The sequence below is a fragment of the Haliotis rubra genome, unplaced genomic scaffold (genome assembly GCF_003918875.1).
Source record: "Haliotis rubra isolate DU_JTF1 unplaced genomic scaffold, ASM391887v1 Scf866, whole genome shotgun sequence".
Taxonomy (NCBI): Eukaryota; Metazoa; Mollusca; class Gastropoda; order Lepetellida; family Haliotidae; genus Haliotis; species Haliotis rubra.
Genome location: NW_025767597.1, coordinates 216535 through 236416, shown reverse-complemented (window position 1 = coordinate 236416; position 19882 = coordinate 216535). Strand labels below are relative to the sequence as shown.

The 19882-nt window shown below is 40.4% G+C and overlaps 1 protein-coding gene across 3 annotated transcripts in view; it reads left to right on the top strand.

Annotated features, from left to right (window-relative positions):
- Window positions 1–19597, top strand: part of LOC124263026 (heparanase-like) — a 197915-nt gene extending 178318 nt beyond the window's left edge. For 2 of the 3 annotated variants that reach the window (XM_046697644.1, XM_046697645.1), the window contains exons 6-10: window positions 16085–16285; window positions 16517–16631; window positions 17630–17745; window positions 18902–19042; window positions 19358–19597. In XM_046697644.1, coding sequence (XP_046553600.1) covers window positions 16085–16285; window positions 16517–16631; window positions 17630–17745; window positions 18902–19042; window positions 19358–19517 — 733 coding nt within the window. In that variant the 3' untranslated portion in view covers window positions 19518–19597. The remainder of the gene's footprint in view (window positions 1–16084; window positions 16286–16516; window positions 16632–17629; window positions 17746–18901; window positions 19043–19357) is intronic. The other variant, XM_046697641.1, reaches the window with a different exon arrangement.
- The last annotated feature ends 285 nt before the right edge of the window (window positions 19598–19882 follow it).

The following is a 19882-nucleotide window of genomic DNA, read 5'->3' as shown; positions in this document are numbered from 1 at the left end:
TAGCCCAGGTGAAAACTACGGCACCACGACATTCCCAAGGCCTGAGAGAATATAATTCCGAACATTTAATAATGGGTCACATTCCTAAAAGAATAGTACTCGGTCTCGTTGACAACGAATCCTTTGCGGGGGTTTCGAACAAAAATCCTTTTAATTTCCAACCTTTTGGATTGATGGAAATAGCCGTTAAAGTAAACGGTCAGGAGGTAGGCAAAAGATGCCATACCGTCAATTTCGAACCCGACTCTACACGGATGTATCAGACATACCTAGAGCTGTTTAGAAATACAGGGGTTTGGGGAGAAATTCCACGCACACAGTAACTCTCAAAGAGTTTTAGAGCGGCACTACATTGTTTGTGTTCGATTTAACGACGATTTAGGTGCTGACATGTCACACGCGTATCCGAAGAGCTCTGGTAAGGTCGGCATAGAATTGAAATTTTTGCAGCCAGCGCCCGAGCTCTGACGTTAGTGTGTTATAGAGAGCTGGACAGCGTAATAGAATTTGACCACTTTAGAAATGCCGCTATACACTGACGTAGGCGAGGGACGAGTTACATATCCTTCTAAAATGTTGTGCGGTCGAGATTTGGAATGGTTTGGTCGTAATGAGCCTTTCCTTAAAACAACTATGGCGTATAAGTAGCAGAGATACTTTGGAAGAGGTGTGTGGAAATAAAATAGTCGGGATGAAGAGACTGAAATATCCTATATTGTTTATTTGCAACACGGACAGAAAAGCGAACCGAAGTCACTGGCTCGCTTTAAAGCGTAGAGCACCCGGTAGATTACACATGCACGACTCGTACGGTATAGATTACACGCGAATATGGCCCGAATTTCACGATTTTGTGACAAAATACGGTCGTTTGCATTATTCCTACAACAGAGTTCGTGCAAAAGTCTATCGTCAGTAGCTTGCGGTCACCATTGTCTATATTTCGGTAGCTGGCGATCTCGAGGTATTTCTGACGACGATATAGTTAGTCATTTCAGTAAAAGTAATACGCTTGCAAACGATTCCATGGTTTTCAGATGGTATGATAATGCCAAGAAGAATATACTCGAGAACTTTAAGAGCTATGGATTTTGACGAGGGAAAAAATAGGTTATTGATAGAGCTGTAGGAATGTTGTCAATTTTTTTCCCACGCCGTCATCTCGTCGCAAAACCAGTCTTAATAGGCAACCATACAAGGAGGTGTCAAGCCCGGCTTTTAACGCTTACGCTGTCAGGTACTCGCAGCGATAACGACCGTGTTTGATGTAATAGGTATAATTATGTCCAGGGCCCGGATTTGACCCCTTACCGTCCAATGACAGGACGAGGCGCCCTTAGGTCACACCCCCCTATTCTTTTCGCACGTAACCGCAGATGGTGTCGAGAGTATCACGCACCCCAGCAAGCAGTAGCTAGTTGGGAGCCGTCTGCCCGAGAGCGAGGTTGTATATTTTGAGTGCTACGTGCAACGATGTCCTGCTGCTACGTTCCCGATTTGTATAATGACCAGAACGATGGAGAAAGATGTAAACTTTTCTTCAATAAGAAGGGAGAAGTATCGCCATTATCGCACTCTGGAAACGAAGACACGTTGTCTGTGGACGGGAAATATGGTATCCAACGTTTCAGCGATGATAATGTGGATTCAAAATTACCGTTTTGCAAAAGGGAGAATGGAGGAGAAACGGTGGTAGACAGTTGCGGGTACACGCGGAGACACATGGGGGAACCTAGGAGGCTACTGACGGATTTAAGCCAGAATTACTGTTACGAAGCAATGCTCAGCGGCTACGCCAGGATGGTTTCTTTCCAGGACTGGCCAGAACAAATGGTTCAAAAGGGAAGACAGCTAGTCCGGAGAGGATTCTTTTATACGGGTGTGGCGGACAAGGTCGTATGTGCATGGTGTGGATTAAGACTATGGAAATGGTGTGCAGAAGACGACATAGACTTTGAACACAACAGGTTCAGCCCGTCGTGCGCATTTCTCAAAATCACGTGCCCCGTCAGGTTTGATACTGACATGAGAACTGTTTTGTAAACTGAGTTGCTTTGTGGGTAGAACTGTAGATGTGCATATTTACGAATAAAATTTGTGAAATGTTGTTTTTACTAGTCTCTGTTGTGTTTTATATAAAAGTGTTGACGTTGTCTACCTCGTGGGTATATTTTGGGGGTGGTTTAAACAACGAGGGATCACGGGTGTTCGCGCCGTCTAGTATTGTAGAGAGCTTTACATAGACTGTGCGACCCAACATCTTCTTTGTTGTATTTGGTAGAATATAACCGCCTTCCCATGTTGTATTGTAGAGAGCTTTACATAAACTGGAGGGTGTGTTATTTTTTGAGTGTCTTGTTACATTTGTTTTGCTGCCTAGTATTGTAGAGAGCTTTACATTGGCAGTACGACATTTACAGACCTCCTTCAAAATTATTATTCATTCCCGCTTTGGGTTTACGATACGAGGTAAAGAACGTAACACTCGGTACCACTCTTGCTGCTTTGCCGTTTTCTACCTCACATTTTGTTTCATGTAGAATATCACCGTCTTACCGTCTTGTATTGTAGAGAGCTTTACACAGACGGGGTGGTCGTGTGATTAAGAGTGTCTAGGTGTTTCTTGCGGTCTAGTATTGTAGAGAGCTTTACATAGACAGCACAAGATTCCCTAACCTCCTTCAAAAACTCAAATATTATTGGCACGCTAATGGTGCATTTCTGAGGTAAAAACGCGTCTGAGAGCAATTGAGAATTTAGCTTGACGGATGGATTCTTATGGTGGTCATTTTGGTTTGTGTGACGTCATTAGTAGATGTCACATGCGCGCGCGCACACACACACACACACACGTACATGCACGAACACGTACTAGACGACCATTATCCTTATTTGTGACAGTTCAATGACCACGTGACGTCAATACCGTCGTTGTAGGGCGTGACGGCAGTGTGGTAGTATATTTTCGAGGTTGCGTCACCATCAAGTGACGTCACTACCTTCGTTTGTAGATCGAGACGTCACGAGATCTATCGTCGTGACACGTCATACGTGTATGATGTCAGTGTGGTAGTATATTTTCGAGGTTGCGTCACCACCAAGTGACGTCACTACCTTCGTTTGCAGGTCGTGACGTCACGAGATCTATCGTCGTGACACGTCATACGCGTATGACGTCAGTGTGGCCGTATATTTTCGAGGTTGTGTCACGTTACGTCACCTCGGAAATGTGCGGTCACCATACTACTACATTTCTGTGTGTTCATATCCTGCTATGTGCTTTTAGGCTTGTGAAGGTTATAATAGATTCTTATTTACAAGTGAATATGTATAACACTTAATCATTTTGTAATTGTTACTTGATAAAGTGGCCTAAATCGCGTTAAAATATCGGTCCACATCGAGCACTATTCTCTTGTTTGGTCAGTGTGGGACCAGGAGAATTATCTAGAAACACGTGATGTTTTTATAATTGTCAATCCCCTACCTTTATTGAATTTAACTGGGACGACTGGGAGATTTCTTAACTCCTATTTACTTTGTAGAATGTGACCAGAAACATGAAAATATAATTCATAACGAGTTTTGCGATTTTATATTATTAGGACAAGACAAATAAAAGTTCGGTCATCTTTAAAACCTCTGATAAAAAAAAAGAATTCACCGCCATGCGGCCTTCACGCCATATGGCATCTGTTTGAAAATCAAACCCAGATATTCTCCAGTATTAACGTTTTTGTAGCTATGCGCGAATCAGGATCAAAGTTTAATTCCTGACTGGCTTGACACACAGAACAGATAGTAACACTAGTGAAAGTATGTTGACTGATATACATGTATCTCGATGAACCACCATGTAGTGATTGTGCAAGATTGCCGATGCTGCGTTAAGCAATAATCACTCACTAATCTGGCCTTATAAATATTCCTGGTCATATACACTGTCATACTTTCAAACCGTATCACGGGGCGGTGGGGTAGCCTAATGGTTAAAGCGTTGGCTCATCACGCCGAAGACCCCGGGTTCGAATCCCCACATGGGTACAATGTGTGAAGCCCATTTCTGGTGTCTCCCGCCGTGATGTTGCTGGAATATTGCTAAAAGCGGCGTAAAACCAAAACTCAGTCAGTCAGTCAAACCGTATCACACGTGGTTTCACCACAGTTAATAGTGAAGTACAGTAAAGTAAGTGAGTTAAAATTTAAAGTCAATTTGGCAATAGTTCAGCCATATCGTGACGTGAGCAATTAATTATTGTATTAGAGAACAATAAAAGTAAAACTTAAAAGCTTGTTGACGAAGAACAGTAAAACTACTAGTTTATCACAGATATTAAAGTAAAACTAGCATGTTATCATAAAACGATATTTTTAGATAACAATACAATATAAAGCCAGGTTATGGATTGCCAACAACTGAAGGTAGATCACCATACAAGGGACCATGGGGACTTACGGTACATTTGCTTCCTGCATGGACCCTAGCTGGATTTACACCATCCCTTAAGATATGAGCAATTTTAGATAATCTAGCCACAAATTAAAAGAACATATATACTACGATTAGGTACAGGGGATAATGATAACGGTAGAAGATAATCGTTTCCTCTGAGATGCAGATGGAGTCCAGCAGAAAACAAAATGCTCACACGGACTGAGCTGTAACATTGATCGGTCATTTCAAAGACACATGTTACGAAAATGTCACTACATTAAACATTTTGAGCAACATGCTGAAGTGAACGTTTAACGTGGCAAGACATGGTTTATCTTTACTTGTATGTTAATGACAGAATATATTGAGTTTGTTTTATTTACGTCTTCATCTGCAGGACTACTGGTTAACTGTCCTGTATAAGAGACTGGTCGGGGGGTTCTGTGTTTTCAGTGGAGGCGAGCGTGAACAACAGCACCATCAGAGCCTACGCCCACTGCACAAAGCCATCCATGTAAATTGAATAATCACAGGTTTAACCAATTGTTGATCTAGAACATTCTACTGAGACATATGTGTAAATATAAAGCTGTCAAGTATTCATATTTTCCTTCATTGTAATGCACGTTTTAAGATTAGTTAGAATGATACTCAATGCTAAGTATAAGAGCAAAAAATAATGGGTGTTGATTCATGTTCATGCAAAGTCGAGGTATACTCTAATACATAGTGTTGTGTTTTAGTTCCTATGGCTACATGCCCGGTAGTGTGACGATGTACTTCCTGCTACCCACGGATAACACTACCTCTATTACGTTTCCACAATTTCCCGACCAACCTGTAGATGTGTTCTGGCTGACGCCAGTCGATGGACTGACAAGCAAGTAAGTGTCATCCCCTAGACAAGTCGTCTTCTGGTTCACATCACACTGGCCAATAGTTCCTCCTGTCAACCTACAGACGCTCTCTGGTTAACACCAATAGGTCGACAAATTATCGGTGAGTTTCCACTACGAGAGTTTAGATTGATCATATACGTGATACATTTAATGAAGTAGTTTCTTCTAGAAAACCACGGAAAATCAGTTGAAACGTAATATGAGTGACCATTACAACACTTACTACTTCTACATGCAAATATTATTCAGGAAACATACAATATACAAATTATCATGTAAAGTTCATAATCAGTCTTCACCATCTCAGAACCGTGGCCCTGAACAACAACCCGATAAAGCTTGTCAATAATACGCTGCCAGAGCTGAAACCTTACAGGACGGAAGGAAACACTGTAACCTTCCCCAGGAAGTCATTCGGGTTCCTCGTCTTCCCTGAGGCTGACGTGGCTGCCTGCAGTAGCCAGTGAGGATGTTCACAGAATGATTCAGGAAAATCTGTACAATCTGCACTTGCTGTGAAAATAAATCTGAAAGTGTATTCTGGATTCAGTCATCTCTTATTTTTAATGGAATTCAATTATGATTAGGTTTAACACGTTTTCAAAGAAACTCATACCAGACTCGATCAGACTGGTTTTTTTTAACCAGGCTATAGATTCGCGTGATTTAAAACCAACTGCACCTTCATCCACATGTCCTGAAATATCTTACATATATATTATTATCTGCATTGCACTAAGAGTAAGGCCTGAAGGCATTACCGGAACTTTACCCTAAGTTACCTGAAGGTAACAACACTGATCCTCATCTACACTACCGGTCATACACGAAGTATGTGTGGTTACATATGCCATTGTGTAACATGTGTAAATATAACTAGCAACAGTCTCCGCTATTAAGACACTAACTTTGACTCGTTCATGCAGGAAGCTCTTAGTCCTATCACATGAAATGAATGGGATACAAGTGCCTACTAATGCACCTATACAGGCGTTTCTAAGCAACTGTATCAACAACGATTATGTAATACTGCCAATTCGTCCCGACATCAATTTCTACAATGTACTTGTCGAGACGGAAACATTATGTTTCCAAAAAGTGTATGCACGATATTTATCAATGACGACAACACAATATGTGTCCATGATGAAACGAAGCAATATGTACCAAGGACGACACGTAATAATATATTAGTATATGATAACATGTTATCAGTCATGATAATATGATGAAACAACACAATATGTATGAAAGATGAACAACGAGCCAGTATTGAAACAACACAACACGTACCTATGACAATACAAAATAGCATTGATGGTGAGTGAGCCTTCGGCCTGGCGAGCGAACACTTTAGGCTAACCCACCGCACAACTTGTATTAATGACGACACAATGAAATATACAATAAAGATGATACACAAGGAAAACTTGCTTTTGGAGCCACAACACTGAACATACCAGTGATGGTGATATCAAATCTTTATTTCTGATACTATGAGGCCACGGGCCTATGAGTACAAAAACAACTCATCGGTGCAGACATGAAATAAAATGATAACAATGAAAGCATGTATAATATATACAATCTTAATATGACAAAATTGATTTCCTTTTTACGAATGCATAAAACAGATATTTAGCAGCATTCAAGGAAATGTCTTTATTTCTGGATGATAACAACAAATTGAATTTTAGTATATTGGGGAAAACATAGAATTGCGACAAAAGATATTTACGTCTTAATTCAATGTAGGCTGGACAGATAAGTAAGAAGTGATTTTCATTTTCAATTACGTATAAGTTACACATTTTGCATGTTCTTTGTTCCCGGGGAATGTTATAGTAACGGCCTCTTTCAATTTCTAAACTATGGGAACGTAACCTAAATCGTGATAAACAAGATCTATATTTGGATACAGTAATATGAGTTAAATGTTTCACAAGAAATCGTTAATTTAAAATTACAATACGTTAACAGTTTTGGGGCTCTTAGATAAATCACTATAGCAAACTTACCGAAAATTATCTTTCAGTCGTTGAAAAAACATTTTAACAAAAACGTTTTTATCTCCGTAAGTGTGTGATACCCAAACATCACCAAAACCTAATTTAAATATGATATTTCTAACCTTGGTAACCCAGTTCTCATAGCGTTGCTCATCATACATACGCATCATATCGTAACATTTTCGAGGCAAACGGCATCCAGGCATGTTAATAAGATTTAACCAATATTTAATACATTTTAAAACAGCAGATAGTTGGACAGGATATCTACCAGACTCGGCTAGTACTCCGTTATTGGACGTTGATAACTTAACGTTTAGAAAACGTTTGCAGGCATATAAATGTACTTTTTCCAGTTCTTCCATTTTATTAAACCCCCAAATTTCAGCCCCATAGAGGAGAATCGAATAATTTGAAGTACAGATGAGGCGAGTGTGGTTTCAAACAATGTACACTACTAAGAAGTAATGACAGCATTTTTCTGGCTTGAATAGAAATATTGTCAAACGCTTTCGACCACTGTAACCTATTACTAAAATACAATCCGAGATAACAATATCCTGAAACAACTTCAACAACACTACCATTATAAAACCATTTTTCAAACCGAATAGACCACCTCCTTTCTTAAAAACAACAATTTTAGTTTTATGCATGTTGACTGACAATTTCCATTCTAAACAGTACCTATTAAGAACATTTAGTTTAAACTGCAGACTTCTCACGCTGTTCCCAAACAAAATAAGGTCATCCGCAAATAAAAGAAGGAAAATATGAGTAACATCTGGATGTAGCTGGACACCAAACCGACATTCACTTTCAGTTATATTAACTAATTCATTTACGTGAAAAAAAACTGAAACAAAAAGGGGCTGAGCATACACCCTTGTCTGACTCCCATTGGGCAATCAAATACACGAGATAAACTACTATTTGAGCGAACACAAGATTTTACACTATTATAAATAGACTCTAGCATTTTACCCATTTTACGACTCAGACCGTGTTTATATAATAATTTCCAAAGAAAATGTCTTTGAACAGAATCGAAAGCTTTCGAGAAATCAACAAAAGCTACATAGAATTTACCACCTTTGCGGGAAAGATTAGGCTCGATAATAGAATTCAGAACAAAACAACTGTCAACCACTGAATAACCTTTTCGAAAACCTGATTGACACTCAGAAATTTACTCAACACATCAGCCCAGCACACTAATCGCTGATTCAGGATGTACGTGAAGACTTTGCTCAGGAGGCTTATTGCTCTGTAGTTGTCGGGGATAGAAGTGTCACCTTTCTTATGAAAAGGAATTAATATTCCTGTAGACCAGGTCTCTGGGAATTTACCCTTTTGGTACATACAATTGAATATTATCTCGAGGTATGGAACGATTACATGGGAGGAATGTTTAAGATATTCACTCAATATGTCATCAAGTCCTGGAGATTTGTTGTTCTTTAGCGCCTCGAGACTGCGAATGATCTCCAATCTTGTTAAGGGGGGAATCCAGAATATCTTCAGTGATTTCTCTTATAGAATCTGGGGGATCTCCTATATCATGTATATCGTCATTAATACATTCTAAATTATCTTGACTGCGTAGGGGGTAGAGAAATAATCCACCCAGTCTCCAACATCTATGGGGTTTGGGCGCAGTTTACGACCTGATAAACGTTTTATTGTACCCCAAAAACGTTTCGAGTCAGTTGTCGAGGTCTCCAAATCATCTCTCTGACGTTGAATATATTCTTCTTTCTTTGTTCGACATAAGGACTTGTATTCACTGCATGTTTTCTTAAATTTCATCAAGAAAGATTTGTCTTTTTGATTTTCTAAAAGCATTTAGAAACTGACACTGCTTCTGCTACATTAGTCAATGAACACATGGCTGCTTGTTCGAGTAATGCTAAAGTCTCCGAGGATTCCATATGATGAAGAAAGTTGAGTCTACACGACTCCTTCCATATGTACCTGCACTGATCTATATGGGTAGAGGTCGGGTAGATGGGAAGATGCTGGGATTCAGACCGTTACACGATGTGAAAGTTGGCGATTAAAGAGAACATATCCGTGGACGCAAGAATATAATCAATCACACTACATCATAAATGACCTAAGAAGGTAAAATCACCAATGCCGGAATCACTTCCACATCTCCCGTTTACGATATGTATATACAGTATTGCGCACAAATTCAGTAATTTTTGTCCAAACCTGTTCACAGTCTTGTCACATGAATATCTTACCATCTCAAATTCTGTGAAAAATTCACTTACAAAATCTTTAACCTGGTGATATATGAAGGAAACATAGACGACACAGCACAGTCTACATACACGCAAGACGACCTCAGGGAAATGCAGATCAAGCGTGACATACATTCCTATAAGAAATGCCTGAGACAATGGAGGTAATGCTGTCAGCTCTCCTCTTGGTCTCTTACTCCATATCCCAGTCATAAACGGGAGTAGTCAATGCTAACGTCACTGTTTCAACAACTCATGCTGTTTCATTTATTGATGACTTATTTATTGGCGTAACAATGAACTCCAGTCAACTCCCAACCTCACATCACTGGAAAGAACTGGACGACATGCAGTTAACAAACCTACAGCTATACCAAACTAAAATATCTCTCCCCCATAGTTTACTGTATTTACGCTCTGGGTCACGTACTATTTGGATTGGAGGAACTGAGGGTGATAGTCTGACCTTTGACCCTACAGGTACAGTACATTTACAGGCGCTTAAATCTACTCATAATATATGTTTGTCGAGCTATTGCACATGCGCATATCCGGGAGGCCAATACAGTTGGGAGATAGATTGAAGATCAAGTATTTGGTGATCTCATTATGATAAATCCTGTTAGTCCTTATTAAGACAAGAACATTGACTCGTTCAAGCCCGAAACTCGCAGCCAACAACAGACTTGCCGAGACGGACACATTACGTCTCTTAAACGGCACAGGCACAATAACTATCAGAAAAAAAACGTTGTGTTCATTGATAACGGGACAACATGTGTAGCAATGCCGACACACCATAATATCTTATCAGTAATGAAACAACACAATATGTACCTACGACGATACAAAACAACATGTATTAATGGTGAGTGAGCTTTCGGCGTGACGCGTTTTAACCACTTGGCTACCTACATGTATTGATGACGACACAACAAATTATATATTTAAGATGATATATTTGCAAGAAATGCTCTTGACGACTCAACATTATACATGTCAGTGAAGGAAACATGAGCACCTAACACTGTCTAGATACTGTGTTCTGTGGTTTTCATGCCTGTCGTATCAGAGACGAAAGTGATGACGAAGATGACAACATTCTGGGCTAGGCTCATCTCTATTCTCTCCCCCCTGATATGACGACAGCAGATTTCGTCGCCAGTGACTTGGGCATCCCAACAGAAATCCCACACACGCAGGAGTGGGAGGAGCACTCCAAAGGAGGAAGACACCGTGCTTTCTTCCTCCGACGAAGAGACAGAGGTTCCGGAGAAGCAGCCCTCCATGACAATGAGAGCCTTCCTCAAAATATACACAGAAATGAATCACTTCACTTTGTCTTGCGTGACGCGCTTGCTGTCCCACATCGAGAATCATCACCTGTAAAGGAACAAACGAAAATGTCGGATTTTTTCAAATGCGTTCATTTGTCACAAGTGAATAAAAGTGAATATGAGAGTGACAAAACTGGTTCAGTTCTAGTCGTAGGTAACCGTGTCAGCTCTACAATTCGGCTGTCTAAACCAGATTATTTCTTCAGTCGCGACGAGTACTGGTTTAAACGGCTTCCGCTATACATATAAATGCAGATTACATGGGACAAACATTCCGATAAGAAAGGCCTGACACAATGAAGGGAACACTGTCAGCACTTCTTTTGGTCACCACCTTCATATCCCACACGTCAACGGCAGGAGTCAATGTCACCGTCACAGTTTTAACAACACAAGTGGTTTCATTTATTGATGAATTATTTATTGGTGTCACTCTGGACTCCCATCTCCTGCCTGCCTCAGCGAACTGGGGAGGATTAGACTTCAAGTGAGTAGGTCAAGGTGATCGGCATATAAGTCAATAGATATCATGTTATTGAAGATTCCTTTCATTTGAAGTTATTAAATTGTATTCGGGGCACACTCATGCAGTACGCTACGTTCATAAACAACGATAACGAACACAACGAACTGCTTGTTTGTTGTTGTGTATATGTCCCAACTAGGTGCTGGATATTTTAGAACGACATATAAGGAACGACAGATATATCAAACTCAAATTTGTGGTCCCTCTGATAAAAAACATAGTTTATTGTATCTGAACTTTGGGGCACGTCATATTTCAAATCTACATTCAGGCAAATCAGCGAAAAATACAGACCAAAGGTCCTGATAAGGCTAACCACTAAGAAACTAAACTAGGTCATATTACATGGGCAGATACAGGAATTTTGAAAGTGTGTGTGTGTGTGTGTGTGTGTGTGTGTGTGTGTGTGTGTGTGTGTGTTGTCAGGGGTTCCACCAACGCAAAAATCTTCAATGTGGTCTTAAGTCATTTTCAAAAGGGGGAGGGGTCGAACCTCGTGACCCCCCCCACACACACACACGCACACCCCACCCCTCTCTGGATCCGCCAATGTTTTAGTAGATGTCTGTAAGAACATTGTATCCAAACCGTTGAGCGCAGAAACGGAATGTATTTAAAAGCATTATGCCATTTCTGTTTTGGTGTTTTATCCGTTAATACATTGTAGATGTGTGATATTTATTTGAACTCTTCCTCTGCCTCGACGCCATTATGTAAAAAGGTGGCAACTTAGTACCACGATTTTCCTAGTGCCAAGATGTTGTTTGCCTCCAGCTCTCAGAAAGTTCAGACCCTGGCTAAAGGTTTGTCTCCATGCTATCTGAGGATTGGAGGAACTGGGGGTGACAACCTGACCTTTGACCCTACAGGTCATGGCACAGCAGATGTCAATCATACATTTACAGGTGCGTATATCTCCTTATTATATTAATAGTTTGTCGAGCTATGGTATTGCACATATATGTATATCCAGGAGGCCAGTGCAGTCCTCTTGGGGGCTCACAATAACAGATGCTCCGAATATTCTAACATTTTAGGTATTTGTGATCTCACTATCGTTAAGCCTGTTGTGTGTGCAGGAGCTTCCTGGAATGCTGTTAATACATTTGTCCAGGATGTCAACTGGAAGTTAATATTTGGTCTGAACGCCCTGAAGAGGAAGGATGGTCACTGGGATCCTACCAACGCAAAAGAACTGCTGCAATACAACAGTGCGAAGGGGTACCAACTGGCAGGCCTGGAACTCGGAAATGGTATTGACATAACCATATGCATGGAAAGATATGACTAAAAGCTACCATGTTAAATGATTCGAATTTAACATACCAAATTACGATGTGCACAATTGTGAAAATCTGATATCTTTTTGGGGGGCTGAATTCGAGAATTGTTCCACTTCTCTTCAAAATCAGGGTACAGGTCCCACTATTATGAATGACTTGAAAATAACATTCCTCTTATGTTCTGTTATGTTATTTTTTACAGAACCTGACATATTCCCCTGATCAATATAACATGACTGTGAGTGGCAGTCAGACTCGCTGACTGGGTTGACACATGTCATCGGTTCCCAGTTGCGTAGATTGATGTTCATGCTGTTGATCCCAGAATTGTCTGGTCCAGATCCGATTATTTACAGACCGCCGCCATATAGGTGGAATATTGCTGAGTGCGGCATAAAACTAAACTCACTCACTCACTCACTACAGAAGCTGACTTATTCCCTGGCACATATAACATCACTGTGAGTCCCAGTCAGTTGGGTATGGACTTCTACAACTTCAAGAAGCTGCTCCGATCGACACCCGGGTATGAGGCAACACCAGTAATTGGACCTGACGTGGCCTATGTAACTGTATCAAAATCACAGTTCTTTGCTGAGTGAGTACATCGCCAGAGCCGTGGCCATACAGTTTATATGAGCCCTACCAAATCATACTGAGTACTTTCTTTGCTTCATCTTTGATATAAGTGACCAAGAGCGTTCGTGTTGGCAAATATTTGGTACAGGCATTGATCATAAGTCAACTGATCGTAATGGCAGATATACTGGAACGTCAAGGTAACACATAAATCGAATTGTCAACATTGGGCAGGCGACGTGTACACACAAAACACAGGTGAGTGGAGATTCTAGATGTTAACCAAAAATACAGGTGAGCGGCTGTCCAGCTCGTACAAACAAATTATTGGACGTTTCCAACGAGCGGCTAAATCCTGCTCGCGGTCGACCATGCAGTCGGGGTACCTGACTGATAAGTACACACATGACGTATCGGGACAAATATATAGTGTGCGCAATGCGTCGTGGTTTTTTAATGAAGGTAATATTTTAATGCCAACAGTAAGATATTTGAAATTGGAGACTAGTCTTATACTGATGAGCCTAGACTCGGCAAGGCAAGCAGATGGGATGTGATCTGCACTAAAAGTGGAATTGGCATGAGAAAAAAAGTAAACCTAGCCAACTTCCAAAGTCTTACCGAAATTTTATGAAAACTTCATTCAAGTGAAATTGGCTCAAAGATATTTCAGCGAACAGTGTATTGTGTGCCCGAGACCATAAAAGTATTATGCGGCTGGCGTTGACGCTGCTCTTGTCTACCACCATCTCTTAACTACCGGTTGCTTTGCTACGAGTTAGGGTAGGGGAATCGTGAGTGAGGCACAGCAAACTCACGCTACCCGGATTCTCCACCGTCTGGCCAAGAGCGTTCGTTTGTAATGCTGTCGGAAGGTAGTTTAGGATGGTTGTCAACAGACGGAAGAGTAGAATTGAAGACATCGGCAGCCATGTTTATAATAGGTGGGGAATTATGGTCTTAATGGTATAAGTTGATAGTAACCACGTGACATAACGCACAGCAGGACAGAGTAGCCAATGTTCCCGCTGCAGAGACTTGTTCTGTCACACACATGGACAAGTCAGACGCACAATCCGTCTGTTGATGACCTGATCATGTCAGTCAGGTTTTATACACAGGGCATTATGCCACGTTGTGCAAGGTCACTGACCTATGCACATGTACACACATAAGTAACATCGACCGACGTAGGGAGGTGTTAATTGACAGTTACTGATAACACTGAGAATCAAGGGTCTTGCCCGGTGGTGGGTTTATGATACGAGGGGACACACCGAATGTTTGCTGAATACATTAAACAGATAAACGAGATAGCATTTCGATCCACTTTGGACATATATTGAAACAATCAGGTCGTTTGAATATATGCAGTTTATGAATCACCATAACCAGTGATGACGCTCGGTATCCTGCTCAGTCGATGACACAATTCAGAAATACGCATGTCGTGCACATGGTTGCAAAGCTAATACCCAGGCATGAAAGGTATCTTCTTCTCAATAACTGGACCCTTTCGTTGTTACACTGCAGAGCAATGTATTGTTAAACAATGTTGTGGGAATTTTTATTCGATTCTGTTAAGACTTAGTAGACGTTCACATGTTGTAACAGTAATCAGATGTAAGGAATGTACTACCATGTAATCTAATCAATGGTTTGGAAGTTACACTACAATAGAGCTTTGGTCAAGTGTAATCTGACATCTTCTCAACCATCTAGGGTCTAATCTAGCATGATTTGTCGCGTTCTATTACATCGCAATCAGCGGTTTTATTTCACGTAGGGTATCCTGCCTCTGTTGGAATCTTGACCACTGTGGCCTCAAGTGTGGCATTGATATGCGTTACTGTCATTTATGAAGATGATGCTCGGCTATCGACCCAGGAACACATATTATTTTTCAGTAAACCACGCAGACTTCCATGATCATTCATTTTGGTTTTTGCAGTTTCTTCGCAGCAGGAGGAGGCAGGGCTATTGACAGAATAACTTTTCACCAGTAGGTGCAAATGATTTTGATATTTATGTTGTACAATGCTCATATACCTCTTCGTTTACGGTTTAATATTCTAATCTTATTTCTTACATTCCTTGACACAGTTCCATCAAGACATCCTGGCTTACTGAAAGATCAATCAGTTCATATATAATACTAGGGTCCACATTTATTGCATGAAATGACTTGAAATGACTTTCTGATGTGTAGTCTTTTATCATCTGTCGTTGAAGTTCATCATGATAGGCGTGGCTGCTGGTATAAAAAAGGCATGCTACTGAATAAATTATCACGTTTTACTGGTTAGCTATACTTCCAACTTGACAAGAAAGACGACAAATACCAGGGGTGACTATTGAGGAGGAAACAACTACATGTATTGCGATAGCGATAGTCTATTGCATCATACTATTGCGATAGCGATAATCTATAGACCAGCTATTGCACAACTATTTGAAGTCATTTTCCAAATGAATGTATATTTTATATGAAATAAACACAAGTTGAAGTAGTTTCAGTATTTTTTAATAACTGACAAGAAACTTGAAACCCAGATCAAGTAAACAGTTAAAACAAAATTTCATTGAAGCTGCTTAAGTCTGCACCCAAAACACCCTGTATTTTGTGCTGCGCATATATCAACGGAAGTCAATTACTAAACTATCAATAGTCACACATACTATCGATGCATCGATAGTTTTTTTGTTTCTACCATCGATTAATTGCTATCGGAGACTCAACAATTGCAATCTAACAATCTGTTGACAGTTACTACACCAACGGCCATACCGCACAACTCCCCAATTTCACCGATTCCAAGTTGATGGACACGCTAGTCAGTACCATACAGACAGCGCTGGATGTGTCAAGACGCACCAACCCACTTACTCCAGTCTGGCTGGGAGAGACGTCCTCCTGTTATTACGGCGGAGCTCCGGGAATCTCCGATAGATATGTCGCTGGGTTTCTGTGCGTAAAAAATCAGTACAAAACTTCACACATACACATTGTACTGTAGTAAACTATACTCGCATAATGATGACTGATGGTAGTTCATAATAATTCCTTTTCAAGTGATATTTACAAAAAAAGTAGCCCAAGATAGCATTTGCCTTCATTCGTAAATCGTTAAGTAAAACAACAGACACGTACATTCTATTGCAACTTCTACACCACCTTTTGAAAGTGTACACTGACCAGGTGGCTGGACAAGCTTGGTATTGCTGCCAGGATGGGCTTGAAAGCAGTTCTCAGACAGGATTTCTACCTTGACAACTATCCACTGATTGACACTGATACCTTTGATCCATTGCCTGTAAGTATAGAGACGACCATTGACCCACAGCCCGTATGAATTAAACTGGCAGTTTGTTCATATATATGTATATAGTGTGCATGTACACGGCCCACACTTGTCTGGTTTTAAACATTCCTAGCTGCTGGATCAAATGTTTTCAAGGATAGTGTTTTTACAAAAAGGTCCAGCCCAGTAAATCAAACCTTTCTCAGGCGATGTGGCTGGTGCGTGTAGGGATGGGCATGGTGGCATCTTCCTGCTAGGATAACGAATAACTGGGAATGGTAGACACATGTAGCACCTACAACAATAAATCACCGAGTTTCAGTGACCCTCTATTATTATATAGACTGTACGCAATGTTGCCTTTAAGCCCAGTGGTGTGAGTATTTCATTGAAAATTCAAGCATGGTTAATCTCAACCTAATTATGTTTGATATTTTATGTACGAGTCTGTTGGGATGATGTGGTATTAATCACGACTGAGGTTATTAAAACAGGCGGTGAAAAAAGCCAAAGTTGGATGAATGCTGTGCATTTCTATCAAGGAATGAGCAAAATTACCCATCATGCAATGAATTTGATTAAATCTAAATGAAGTGGAGCAAGATTTCTAATGAGGAATAATCACTCTTTTTCACTGATGTTACATATTCTTGATCATATTGACGCCTGTCCTAGTAGAACTTCATATTCAGTTACACTTCATTTAGAAAAGCAGTTTCTGCAATTACGATGAAAGATATTTATGTTTTCGTTGCCAAAGACGACTACAAATGATGTTGCGTAACAGAATGGGAACTTGACGCACTGAGTTCATTGAAATATTGAATAGACGTTACAATGACAAATAGTTAGTCTAATTCATTATTTCACATGATAAAATTCTTAAAGCAATAAATATCACTGAACATTAAACTCAACAAAATAAGGTTGTAGAGAAGTCAATCATTCCTATATTCTATTTATATTGATGTAAGCTAGTGAGTTTGTTTTGTTCATGCGTTCCTCTGCAGGACTACTGGTTAACTGTCCTGTATAAGAGACTGGTCGGAGGTTCCGTGTTTTCAGTGGAGGCGAGCGTTGACAACAGCACCATCAGAGCCTACGCCCACTGCACAAAGCCATCCATGTAATTTCAAAACACATAATGCAGCTAGATATTTTAATGCATTCGCCTGCTTAGACGTAAATTCAAAGTTAAAAAATCTGTTTAATGGAACGGATGCGGTGAGGTTAGGTATCACGAAAGCATGAATGGACTTGTCCTGGCAGTTAGTATGTTGTATAAGTTCACAGAGTGATTGATTCAGTCTTTGGATGTTATGGACCTATGGTACCCTTCCAGCTCAATGATGATAATTTCATGGATATACGACTTCTTTATTCTGTGAAAGGCGACGTGTCGACATAGATTATAATGTCATTGTCAAGCAAGTGATACATGAGAAACAATGTGAGGGAATATATAAGTCAGCTGTTATTACAATAGATTGGGGATGAGTTGTATATACAGTAGATACAGTAAATATATATATATAGGTTGAAAGGCTGATGTACGGATCTTGTGTAAGAGAGTAAGTTAGTTGATTTGGGAGTAAGTAAGTTGATTTGAAGCCAGTTAGATACGTACAAAGAATGAATTAGTGACTAACCAGATTGGTGGTGGTGGTGGTGGTGGAATTGGGTTTAACGTCGTGCTTGAGAATAGTTCGCTCATATGACGACGTGCATGCGGTTGTATGTGTATGTGCGGCTGCTTGTACTAGCCCAGACTGAAGCTGGTTTTATAGTGCTAGCCCACTGTGATACCATGCCGCAGTGAAGCATGAATACCCCACTCAGACACATCATACTGACTCCGAGCTGGCCAGTCCGTGTTGTACCCATTAATGCCGAGCGCCAGGCAGGGACCAACAAGTACCATATTTTAACGTATTTTGGTATGAGGCGGTCGGGGATCGAACCCGGACCTTCCGCACACCTAACCAGATTGGACGCAAATGAATGTTTGTACAATAGATGAGGTTGATGTACATAGCATGTACTATATATTGATATTTTCTGATATGACCTGCCCGGGAACAGCATTGGATGCCCAGACACTTTTGCCAACCGTTTGTTCACATTTTGATCCATTAATAAAGCACGTGTCGACATAGGTCCTCTTCCGTGCGCCATTGAAAATCAAACATAATCAATACGAAATATAGAGTAAAATATAATGGGTTCAGATTCATTTCCAATGTCAAGGGAACGGTCCTCTAATATTTTGTGTTGTGTTTTAGTTCCTATGGCTACATGCCCGGCAGTGTGACGATGTACTTCCTGCTGCCCACGATTAACACTACCTCCATTACGTTTCCACAATTTCCCGACCAACCTGTAGATGTGTTCTGGCTGACGCCAATCAATGGACTCACAAGCAAGTAAGTCCTCCTTCAACCTAAACGTTTTCTAGTTTACACCATTCAATAGACACACTGGCAAATAATTCCACTTGTCAACCTATAGATGCTTTCTGGTTCACATCAATAGGTCGACTCAGCAACAGGGGATTTACAAATCGGGAGTTTAGATTGATGTTTCAGGTGGTAAATTAAACTAAGTTTCTTCTAGAAAACCACGTTATGTGAGTGGCCGGCCAAAACAATGCCATTATTTATACATGCAGATATCATGTAGGAGTATACAAAATAGTATAAGTAACATGTAAAGCACTTGTTCCATCTTCACCATATCAGAACCGTGGCCTTGAACAACAACCCGCTAAAGCTTGTCAATAATACGCTGCCGGAGCTGAAACCTTACAGGACGGAAAGAAACACTATTACCTTCCCCGGGAAGTCATTCGGGTTCCTCGTCTTCCCTGAGGCTGACGTGGCTGCCTGCAGTAGCCAGTGATGCTGTTCACAGTATGATTCAGGAGAATCTGTACAATCTGCACTTGCTATGAAAATAAATCCGAATATTAATTCTTAATTCAGTCATATGTTTCTCTGACAGTAGTCAAGCTGAATCCTTGCATGCACACATTTTCCAATCCGAATCAAAATGGCAAAATGAAAGGTTCTTTCTTCTAAAACGATGTCACTATTAACATGATAATTTTGTGTTACATTCACAGGAATAAAGTATGCCGTGGATAAGAAAGGTTCGGAATGGTGGATGACTTAGATGTGAACCAATATGTAGTTCCTTGGGGGTATAAACTAATAACAACTAGTACTTGAAACTACTGTCGGGGGATAAGGTGCAGCCTACTGGAT